This window comes from Pseudorca crassidens, chromosome 20 (genome assembly GCF_039906515.1).
Source record: "Pseudorca crassidens isolate mPseCra1 chromosome 20, mPseCra1.hap1, whole genome shotgun sequence".
NCBI classification, from domain to species: domain Eukaryota; kingdom Metazoa; phylum Chordata; class Mammalia; order Artiodactyla; family Delphinidae; genus Pseudorca; species Pseudorca crassidens.
In genome coordinates, this window is record NC_090315.1 from 8501172 (window position 1) to 8512827 (window position 11656).

Here is an 11656-nt window from a genome sequence, read left to right on the forward strand (position 1 = left end):
CCGCGCTAAGCGGACATCTTGAAATAGAGCTGTCTATCACCAAAATGACCCGCCTCTTCATAGCTGCTATTGGTTTATCAAATCTGTGACGTCACGAGGCCTTTGGCCAGCCTCCGCCAAGCGGCCGGCCTCAAGGAGAACATGGCGATTGGCCCACGAGAAAAGAAGGCAGGGCTTTAGGCTCCAGCGATTGGCTCAAACGAACTGTCACTCATCATCCGTTCGGCGGCTTCTCATAGTCTGTGGGAAATCCAGGAGGAGTAAGGGAGCTCGTGCCCATTTTCCTGAGGGAAAAATGAAGCAATGAGAGGCCCAAAGAGAGGGAGGTCATGTCCGGGATCCCGAAGCAAGTCAGGAATAGGACTCAGGCGTCGAGGCATTGAACCCCTAACCCTCTACTTAATTGTTCCAAATTTTTTAAACCCAGTGACTCCATTCAAGCCACTTGGCCTTTGCCAAATCCCACCCCTGCCGGGAACACCCACCCGCTTCGTCTGGCCAACTCCTATACGTCAGTTAGGGCACAGCTTAGCCGCCACCTCCTCCAGGAAGCTTTCCTGGACCTGCAGAAAAAGTTACTAGTTGAATGAAGATAAATGCAACTTGTGGAATGTATCCGTCACCCAGAAAGTTCCTTCACGACTCTTTCTAGTCAACACCTCCCCCACCCAACCCCAGAAGCAATCACTTTCTGTTTTGTGTCACTATAGTGCAGCTTTTCCGTTTCTAAAATTTCGTATAAATGGAATTATACAGTATGTGCTCTTTTGTGTCTGTCCCTCACCATAATGTTTTTGAGATTCGTTCATGTCGAATATAATGGTTGTCCAATCCTTTTTACTGCTGAGGAGTATTCCATTGTATGGATGGATCACATTTTCCTGTTGATGGACATCTGGGTGGTTTTCATAGGTCTGGTATGAATAAAGTGGCTATGAACGATCATGTCCGGGTCCTTCTGTGGACGTACACTTTCACTTCCCTTGGGTAAACCTAGGAGCACATGGCTGGGTCATAGGCTAGGTGTATGGGTTTTTTGTTTTGTTTTGTTTTTGTTTGTTTGGTTTTTTGGCTGCGCCATGCGGCATGCAGGATCTTACTTCCCCGACTAGGGATCAAACCCATGGGCCCCGCAGTGGAGGCACCGAGTCTAAACCACTGGACCGCCAGGGAAGTCCCCTAGGTGTATGTTTGTAAGAAACTGCTCGAAGGTTTCCCATGGTGTTCTACCATTTTGCATTCCTATCAGTGATGCAAGAGAGTTCTAGTGCTCCACATCCCCTCCAGCACGTCATAAAATCAGTCTAGGGGCTTCCCTGGTGGCGCAGTGGTTGAGAGTCCGCCTGCCCATGCAGGGGACACGGGTTCGTGCCCCGGTCCACGAAGATCCCACATGCCGCGGAGTGGCTGGGCCCGTGAGCCATGGCCGCTGGGCCTGCGCGTCCGGAGCCTGTGCTCCGCAACGGGAGAGGCCGCATCAGTGAGAGGCCCGCGTACCGAAAAAAAAAAAAAAAATCACTCTATAATTTTAATGACTCTTGTAGGTATTAAGAGATTATCTCCTGGTTGTGACTTGCATTGCCCTGATGGCCGGTGTTGTTCAGCATCGTTTCATGTGCTTATTGGCCATTTCTATATTTTGTTTTGTCAAGTGTCTGCTCAAGTCTTTTGTGTATTTTTACAAACAGTGTTGTTTTCTTATTCACAAATCATAAACGTTCTTTATAGATTCTGGATACAGGTCTCTGTCAGGTATATCTACTTTTTTTTCCCCCCTTAATTTATGTACCTTATTTTTGGCTGCTTTGGGTCGTTGCTACAGCACGAGGGCTTTCTTTTTAGTTGTGGCGAGCGGGGGCCACTCTTCACTGTGGTGCGCGGGCCTCTCACTGCGGTGGACTCTTCTTGCGGAGCACTGCCTCCAGGCACGTGGGCTCAGCAGTTGTGGCGCAGGGGCTTAGTTGCTCCACGGAACTTGGGATCTTCCTGGACCAGGGCTCGAACCTGTGTGCCCTGCCTTGGCAGACGGATTCCCAACCACTGTGCCACCAGGGAAGCCTGGTATATCTACTTTAAATTTTTCTCCCAATCGGTGACCTGTCTTTTCATTTTCTTAACGTTGCCTTTGAAAAGCAGAGAGTTTTTCGTTTTGATGAATTCCAATTAATCGGTTATCTGAGCCCAGGTCTTGACCCTACATTGTATGTTGCATGGATCTTTTTTTTTTTTCCTTTTCTATTTCTCCAAATGTTTCAGCAGGGTGTTTGTTTCCTTTTACCTTTTTTTTCTTTTTCTGATTTCCAAGCATTTTAACCCAATTACTTTTGCTCTGTGTTGCTATGAAGAACAAAAAATTGTAACAAACTCTCTACAACACTAGGAAATAACCTAATGTCATTGGGTACAGAGTACAGGGGAGAAGTCTGAGCTGGAGGCAAAACTGGGGGAGTCGTCAGAGTCAAATTCTGCATTTTCCAAGATGGCAGCCACATGGGACAACTGAGCAATGGACCATGGCAAGTCTCAACTGAGATTTGCTACGGCTGTAAAACACACACCAGATTTTGAAGACTTCACGTAAAAAAAGAATCTATATCATTAATATTTTTATATTGATTACATGTTGAAATGATTCTATTTTGGATAAATGGAGTAAATAAAAATTATTGTTAAAATTAATTTACCTGTTACTTTTTACTTTGCTTTAATGGGGCTACTAGTGTATTCTAAATAACACATGTGGTTCATATTATATTTCTATTGGCCAGTGCTGCACTAGGTCACGGAATGGACAAGATTACCGGGGAGTTGGTGTGATTAGAAGTGTGGTTAGAGGGACTCCCCTGGCAGTCCAGTGGTAAAGAATCTGCCTTCCAATGCAGGGGATGCAGGTTCGATCCCTGGTTGGGGAACTAAAATCCCACATGCTGCGGGGCAACTAAGCCCGCGCGCCTGAACTAGAGAGCCCATATGCCACAAAACTACAGAGCCCACGCTCTCTGGAGCCTGCGTGCCACACCTACAGAGAGAAAACACACACGCTGCAACTAGAGAGAAGCCCGCGCACCGCAATGAAGATCCCGCATGCTACAACTAAGACCCAATGCAGCCAAAAATTAAAAAAAATAAAATTAAAAAAAAGAAGTGTGGCTAGAAGACCTGAGTCAAACTGGAGAGTCAAGTGTCCACGAGCTGTGATGGTAGAAACTTACATCTCTCGCTAAACTGGAACTCGGTCCTTCCTTCAACTGAGAATTTGGGCAACACATCAAAATAGGATTAGTTCCTGTGCCTGGTTCCGCAATATAAATCACAGAAATTTGCATGTCACATGACAGTTGCTGTAGATACTCCTGTGGTCAGCAGGATTCTAAGATGGCCCTCATGATCTCTGCCTCCTGGTGTTACATACCAAGGAGTAGGTTGGGTTATATGACAAAGGAGATGGATGTCACTCCCTTGATTAGGTGACCTTATATGGCAAGGGTGAAGGGAGTTTTCGGATGACATTAAGGCTTCAAATTGGTTAGTTCTTTTAATTAATTAATTAATTTATTTATTTAGCTGTGCCGGGTCTTGGTTGCAGCATTCGGGATCTAGTTCCCTGACCAGGGATCGAACCTGAGCCCCCTGCACTGGGAGAGCAGAGTCTTAACCGCTGGACCACCCGAGAAGTCCCTCAAATTGGTTAATTTTAAATTCATCAAAAGGGAGATTTTCCTGGGTGGGCCTGACTTAATCAGGTGAGGCCACAGATTGTCCTGCTAAAACCACATGCACTGGGAAGAGGCCCCCGAGCCTCAGATGAGATTGAAGCTGAAACCTTGATAGCAGCATGTGACCATCCTGAGCCAAGCACCCCGCTAAGCTGCACCCGTGCCCCTGACCCAGAGAAACTGAGATTAGTGTGTTATTATAAGCCACGAAATGTATATGACTTGTTACGGTAATAACTAATCTGCCTCCAAATGTCATTCCTGTTCTATTTAGAGATCATGGTTATGAGACCCACCCTAGGTGTTTTTAATGAATGTGTTAATGAGGAGGCATGCCTATTATTTATTTTTTTATTTTTAATTTATTTAATTTATTTTTGGCTGCATTGGGTCTTCATTGCGGTGTGTGGGCTTATTATTGCAGTAGCTTCTCTTGTTGCGGAGCACGGGCTCTAGGCACACAGGCTTCAGTAGTTGTGGCACACAGGCTCAGTAGTTGTGGCTCGCAGGCTCTAGTGCGCAGGCTCAATAGTTGTGGCGCACGGGCTTAGTTGCTCCGCGGCATGTGGGATCTTCCCAGACAAGGGCCCAAACCCGTGTCCCCTGCATTGGCAGACGGACTCTTAACCACTGCGCCACCAAGCCCGGCATGCATATTATTAGGCCACTAATTTTTATATTAATCTTGAACGCTTTGGGACTTCCCTGGTGGCGCAGTGGTTAAGAGGCCGCACTCCCAATGCAGGGGCCTGGCTTTGATCCCTGGTCAGGGAAAGAGATCTCAGATGCATGCCGCAACTAAGAGTTCGCATGCCACAACTAAGGGGCCTGTGTGCCGCAACTAAGGAGCCCGCCTGCCACAACTACAGACCCGGCGCAACCAAATAAAATAAATATTTTTTAAAAAATCTTGAAAGCTTTATTTCCACATACACTCGAATCTTATTATTTGTGCTAGTTACATCCTTTAAAGCTTTATTTCCACATACACTCGAATCTTATTATTTGTGCTAGTTACATCCTTACATCGCTGTGAACACTGAACTGGCAAACACCAAGCCATTGATCCTGGGGGAGATACAGGGTCAAGCTCCCACGAGCATCTTGTCACAACACTTTTGCCAACCCATCAACATATAATCAGGTTTTCTGTGTGTTTTCTGTTTAAAGACACGTTATTTAATATAGAGTTGGTCCATTCACAGTGATCTCACAGCCAACAGCAGTGCAACAAAAATTATCTACAACGAAGCTTGTCTAATTGAGGCACATCGCAGCCTTCGTGCACTTATAGGAACGCTAGCCAGCACTCCAGCACTATGCTTGGGGCTCTTTCAAACAGAAAAATCACCACAAAAAAGCACAGAAATGTGAAAAATGTGGCACTAAATAGACTGCAGAAAGGACGCTTGTATACAGCGTGAGAGCTGAGACAAGAAGGCGCAGTTGCCTCGCCTGATCTGAGCTGAAAGGTGCCCATCGAGCGAGTCAGATCCTTTGCTGCTCTGAACACAAGCACGCCTGCCAACAACTGCGAAAGCACGTGAGTATTAGTTTGTGGACTACAAATAAATGTTCGCGAGTAGGCGAATTCGAAAAATACAGGATCCGCGAATACTGAGGCTCGACTGTAACTGGCTTCCTTTGTGATCCTGTGCGTTTCATTTTAGGCATTTACAAACATAATTCGGTGAAGGAGGTGATAGCCCTAAAAAGGTGACAAATTTCTGGCGAACAGGCAGATGAGGAGAAACCAGCAAAAAAGGCTCAGAAGGAGCTGTGTGAAGAGAAAAATGAGAAGAAGGTGGTGTTCTGGATGTCTTGTGAAGAAAGGTCATAGCTTTCTTCTGGAAATAGCTAGAAAGACTCCAGGACTATCAACACAGGATTAGCTGGAATAAATAAATCATGCAATAGGGGAAAAATATAATTAGCTGGAATCATATTTACAGGTATCCTCAAATATGCTGTATATTTAGGTGACAGGTGCTTTAGGTGCCCCAAATAAATATTTCTAGAATGAATGAATTGGTTCTTTCCTCAATTTATAAACCAGAGAGGTCTCCAAACCAAATCTCCTCTACGTAGAACTTTAGTTCTTGAGTGAAAGGACAAATCATTAAATACTTTAAAAAGTTTTTAATGTCAAAACATTTTAAACTTTTTTTTTTTTGGCAAAAACAGAGAGGGTGGGCACCACCCCACAGCCCTGAGTGGAATAGGAAGGCTTGGAAAAAGAGTGCAGGGACATGAGGTCCAATCTTGTAGCAGCTTCTGAGGAAAGGCTCAGTCCAGGGGTAAGTTCAAGTCCACAGGTGAAACTGCCAGGATGCCCCCCTGGAAGGGAAAAGTGGCAGAGCCCCATGAGCAGAGAGGCGTCCTCCACTCACAGCAGCATCCACACCAGCCCAGTGAGAGCAGAGACAGGGAAGGCAAGGAACCAGAGAGGGGGAGGGGAAAGAGACCCAGAGAGAGGTGGACAGGGATGAGGGATGGAGACCCCAAGAAAGGCTCAGAGACTTGGGGTGGATGGGAACAGAGTCCTAGAAGGGGCGGGGGGAGACAGAGCCCCAGAGGGGGTGGACAGAGACTCAAAGAAGGGGAACAAACAGGGTCCTGGAGCTTTAATGATAAAGAGCCCTGGCTTTGTGTTAAAGCCCTAACTCCAATCCCCCACCCTGCATAAGGGACTTTCCCTCAGTCTCCATAAAACCAGGATAATAATCGAATCTCGTAAGGTTGTTGTGGGGTTTCAATGTGATCATCCCACTAAAGTTCTTGGCTGAGTACCTGGCCAAGCTTACCTGTTATCATTCCTTAACAAATAAAATGATTTTACAAATAAACCAGCTTCTGCTCTGAGCTACAGACACTAATATCGACTGTCCCGCATATGTTGCTTTGAGGTCTCAGGGGTCTCTCTCCCTTAACTGGACCACCTCCAATCACCTCTGCCTCTTCCCCAAACCTGCTCCCCACCTTCGCCTCCACTCTGCTCTTTCTGGTTCCAGAGGACATCAGATGTAGCCCTGCAGCTGCTCAGGCCAGCATCTTTGGCATCATCCTTGACTCCCGTCTCCCATCCACTCCATGAGCAAAATCTGTCAGGTCTACCTCCAAATTAAATCCAGAATTCTCTACTACCCCGACCCTGGTCTGATCCACCCTAACCTCCCTGGACCAGCCCAGTCACCCCCTTGGGTCTTTGCCCCCTACAGTATTCTCCATACGGCCGCCAGAGGGCACCTGTGACCACCCAAGACAGCTCGCATCCGTCTACTCTGAGCCCTCCTAGGACTCCTGGCTCACTGAGTCAAAGTGCAAGTTCTTACCTTGACCACAAGGCCTAAAGCCTTGCATGATGTGGCCGCCCCTCCTGCTTTCATCTCCCACCCTCTCCCCCTCACTCGCACTGCTCCAGCCCTACTGGCTGTCTCTCTGCTCCTCAAACGCACCTAGCCAGCTCCTGCCAGTCTATGAAGCAATGCTTACATTCTGAGAGCCTGGCAGTGATGAGGCAGGTAAGTGAGATGGTGCCCATTGAGCGGCGTGAGATTCGTATTCAGGGAGACGGGGACAATTGCCTAGGTCACACAGCCAGTACAAAGGAGCTTAATCCAGCTCTGAGCCCAGCACTGGATTTAAAGCGGTGAGCAAGCAAGGTAAGGGGATGGTGTGGAGGTGGCTGCGATTTTAAATGGGGATCAGGGAGGGGCCCGCTGAGAGTGATACCTGAGCAGAGCGGCAGAGGAAGCAAGGCACGGGGATACCAGGCAAAGGGCATTCCCGCAGGCAGTGCTGCACAGGCAGACAGTCACCAGATACTCACATAAATGTCAAGTACTTACAAGGATGATCCCATTTTAATCCTCACAATAACCCTTTGAGGTAGGTGTACAATTCTCCTCCCTTTACGGATGAAGAAGCTTGTTTCTAGCTCATAAGTGTTAGTGTATACCAGAGTGGTTTAAGCTGGGCATAGCATCTGCACTGATCACTACAGTGCCTCGTGTACATTAGGTGCTCAATAAACACAGAACGGATGAATGGTGGAGCTGGGAGAACACCCGTGATGTCTGAAAGGAAGCCTATGAGCCTCCCCGCCCACTCCCCCCCAATACACACACATACAATTACAATTACAGTTAGGTAAAGGGAAGCCCAGAGAGGCTTTAGCGGCTCACCCAGCCCCCGTGGGCCTGGATCCAGGGCGCAAAGCTGTGCACGTGCTCTACGCTGAGACCGGCCAGGGTGCCCCCCAGCCTGGCCACGCGCCGGCTCAGCTCCATGGCCAGGGCCAGGCGGGCCAGAGGCTCCGGGGAAGGCGGTGGGGGCCCGGGGCACGGCAGCGAGGGGCGTGCTTGGCTTGGGCGAGGGTTGCCCTCCCGGCTAGAGAAGAGCTCCACTAGGCGGCTGAAGGAACCAGCGGAGAGGCGGGCCAGCTTGCGCCGCAGGGCGGGGTCTGAGGCCAGCTGTAGGGCGGGGAGGAAGAGGCAGGGTCTGCCTCAGTCACACCCTCGTAGCCAGCCAATGGGAGGCTGGGAGGCGTGGCTTCAAGAGCTCTAGATATAACTGACGCCCTAAGCCACGCCCCTATCCAGCACATCTGCCAATCACAAACGAGACTATAAGATCTCGGCCAAACTACTCACAGCAAGATGGCCTAGAACCGGAGAAGCCAAGCCACGCCCCTGACAAGGCCTCGACAGCCAATCAGGACCAAGCCCTGTATTAGCTGTGTTCTAGCATGCTAACATTCTAGCCACGCCCCTGTGGGCTTCCCCGAAGGCCAAGCCTGTGACGGCAACCTTGCTTTCTACCAGACAATGAATATTATAAGGCCATACACTTTGCCCAAGCTCCTGACCCAACCTGATTCCAGGACAGAGTCACAAGCCACACTCCCTCCGGCAGTCCATTTCCCCCATGTTCTAAGCAACGTCCCTATATAGTCAATCAGGGCTTCAGATTTTAGACAGCTGTCTTCAAGCTACCCCCTCCTCCCTTTCCCATCACCATACATTCCCTTACCGACTCACCTCCTCCCATCTCCTTCCTAGAACAGTTTCTGGTGGCCACACCCCTCTGCCTTCATGCCACGCCCCTTTGACGATCAAAGAAGTCACTAATTTAAAGTATTGTCCTGGCTTACCTGTCACTCACCCCTTCACTGAAGCCTTGTCCCACCTTCTCCCCACCTGACCATCCAATGAGAATGCAGATCCAGCTTCAGGTCCCAGTGCGGAACCATGCCGCAACTCCTATCCTAGCTAAGGGATGGAACAGACCACCCATCACCTTCTGGTTGATGACTTCTGCCTCTTCCTCCAGCAAGGCCACCAGCTTTCGCAGCAGGGCTTCCTTCTCTGTGGGTACGTGACCCTGTAATTCTGGGGGGCAGAAGAGAATTTGGCTGGGGGCAGAACCCTGGCGACCCTTCTACCCTCATCCTTCTCCAGGGCCCTTCTGCACCTCACCTGGGCTAGGTGGGGATTTCAGTTGCTCTTGGACCAGCTGTTCCAGCCGCTGGGCCACCAGGGCATAGAAATCTGGAGTAGCTGGGCCTGGGATGAAAAGAGCCAATGATGGGACTTCAGGACATGAGGAACTTAGGGATTCTCTCCTCCCAACCATCTTGCCAGGTAGCAATGATTTCCATTTCAGAATGGGATAAATTGAGGCCCAGTGAGCAAACTTGGTGAAAGACCCTTTTACTTTTCCCCAAATTGGACTTCGAAGGTTTGAGCCGAACTGGACCTTGAAGATTATCCCATCTAAGGAAGGCAAACACATGGCACTCCAGCTATTACCACTCTATCTCTTGCCCATTTCAGGCAACAACTCATCACAGAACTCTTCTCCCCAGCTGTGAAATCCTCTCCAAGTGAGCACTCCCAGTAGCCATTGCTTGTCTACCCAGTATCACATATGAGAAGAAACCTACTGGTCACTCTTGATCAAGTCCAGTATCCACCCCCCCCATTCCTACTTTGCTACTGGAGAAAAGAACTTATGTAACCAAAACAGCCAGGGAATTGTGACTGGAAATCAGGTTTCCTGCCTCCCTATTGGGGGTACTGGTGGCTACAAAAGTCTTAGGGGCAAGGAAGCACGTGTAGAAAGAGAGATAACAAATAGAAAGGCACTAAAACGAAGTGAGAGAGTGGCATGGACATATATACACTACCAAATGTAAAATCGATAGCTACTGGGAAGCAGCCGCATAGCACAGGGAGATCAGCTCGGTGCTTTGTGTCCACCTAGAGGGGTGGGATAGGGAGGGTGGGAGGGAGACGCAAGAGGGAGGGGATATGGGGATATATGTATATGTATAGCTGATTCACTTTGTTATACAGCAGAAACTAACACACCATTGTAAAGCAATTGTACTCCAATAAAGATGTTAAAAAAAAAAAAAGGAAAGAAAGAAAGAAAGGCACCCAAAGCCCTCCTGAAGCCTGCTCACAGAACTGACAGATAGTAAACCAACTGGGGGTCGGGGGTGAGGGTAGGTGCTGGAGATCCCCCACAGCTACCCCCTTAGCTGAGTGGTCCTGAACTAGTTTCTTATCCTCTCTATGCTTTAAGAATCAAAGCTGCCAGTTCTTGGGTGATCGAGGGAAATCTCTTACCAGGCTCTGAACCATAGCATGGCCGGAGGGGCAGGGAGCAAGGCCGAGGGGACTCAGGGGGAACTGCTCCTCGCCCCAGGGAGCAGGGAAGACATCTTCGAAGGCGGCTCAGGAAGTCTGTTGGCTCCTCTTGGGCAGGGCTCCTGGGGAAGGGGACCTCAGAGAGTGACCCCAAAGGCCCTTTGCAAGCAGTCCCTTTGTCCTCCCACTGAGGGCCTTTCCCTGCAACCCCCAGGACAAGGAGTGGAGCCAGATATAAAGAGGGGGGGAAAGGAGACAGACTGAGTCCAGGAGCAAGAGTTGGAGAGGGGCCCAGCTCAAATGCCGTTCCCTGAGGGAGGAGGGCAACTCCTCTTACCTGGGTGGGGTCGGAATGGGAGACCCCGCAGCCTCACCCCTACTTAGGAAGGCAGCTAGGACCCTCAGCGTGTCCTCTCGGAGCCCCAGTTCTTCCGAGCCTGCCATGGGGGCACCTGTGAGAGAGGGAGCTGGAGGATGGGCTCCAGGGTTCAGCGGGAAGTAGAGGCTGGGGACCCAAATTCCTAGTCCCCGAATGAGGAGGGGGCCAGGACTTGTGAGTCCCCAAAGAGGGAAGGGGCTGAGGGTCTACATTCCCAGGTCCTTTACGGGAGTTGGGGGTCTGGGGGCCCAGACGCTTAAGTCTCCAGATGGAGAAGAGGGATGAGAAGGAAGACACGTTGATCCTGGGAGAGGAGAAGGCTAGGGATCCGGATTCTTGGGTCTAAGGGAGGAGGGGCTGGGGGCCTGGACTCTTGAGTTTTCGGAGAAGGGGGCTGGGGGTGTGAACTCTTGAGGCTAAGAGAGAAGGGGGCGGGGCCCTCAGACTTCTGAGTCCCCGAGGGAGAAGGGGGCTTGGGGACTTCTTGATTCTGAAGGTATATGCCAAGCTGCTCACGTCCGTAGAGGGTCGAGAACTACCAATCCCAGCAGGTTTCATAGCAAACATTCCCCTCCCTCCGTTACTGGTTCGCCTCGCAGCCTGCTGGGAGGTGTAGTTCCATTCTCTGAGGCTAGCGTTTGGGAGAGCTAGGACACTCGGATGTCGGAGAAGCGGGACTGAGTTGCCCCCTCCTGGATCCCGGCTCCCTCTTCTTTCCTCCTCACCTAGCCCTCGCTAACGTCCCGCTCACCTGGTCCCGGGCCCCGCCGCCGCCACCTTCTCCACTGAACTTGTATAAACTTTCTTTTCTTAGTTCAACTTTCCCGCGCCTGCGCACTGGGCCGGGTTGGTGACGACCCAAACATAGAGGGGAGGAGCGTTGGGTCCCGCCTAATTTGCATGTGACG

General features: G+C 49.9%; 1 protein-coding gene across 3 annotated transcripts; it reads right to left on the minus strand.

Annotated features, from left to right (window-relative positions):
• Positions 1-5840: 5840 nt before the first annotated feature.
• On the minus strand, positions 5841-11638 carry BCL2L12 (BCL2 like 12). Of its 3 annotated transcripts, none has more exons than XM_067718494.1 (7): positions 11500-11635; positions 10707-10821; positions 10349-10491; positions 9194-9280; positions 9015-9106; positions 7901-8188; positions 5841-6053 (listed from the first exon to the last, which is right to left on the minus strand). In XM_067718494.1, the coding sequence occupies exons 2-7, from the start codon at positions 10811-10813 to the stop codon at positions 6003-6005; spliced, it is 768 nt and encodes a 255-aa protein (XP_067574595.1). In that variant the 5' UTR covers positions 10814-10821; positions 11500-11635; the 3' UTR covers positions 5841-6002. The 3 variants fall into 3 exon arrangements, with proteins under 3 accessions (XP_067574595.1, XP_067574596.1, XP_067574597.1); XM_067718495.1 differs by having other exon boundaries at positions 10707-10836; positions 11500-11615; XM_067718496.1 differs by lacking the exon at positions 7901-8188 and having other exon boundaries at positions 11500-11638.
• Between the last annotated feature and the right edge of the window lie 18 nt (positions 11639-11656).

Excerpts from the sequence above, each read along its gene's own strand:
- BCL2L12 (XM_067718494.1), bottom strand. The coding sequence starts at position 10,813 with ATGGCAGGCTCGGAAGAACTGGGGCTCCGAGAGGACACGCTGAGGGTC. Across the intron at positions 9,281-10,348 it reads ATGCTATGGTTCAGAGCCTG|GCCCAGCTACTCCAGATTTC; the intron begins GTAAGAGATTTC and ends TTTTCATCCCAG. Across the intron at positions 6,054-7,900 it reads TCCAGGCCCACGGGGGCTGG|GGGGGCATCCTGGCAGTTTC; the intron begins GTGAGCCGCTAA and ends TTTCCCTTCCAG.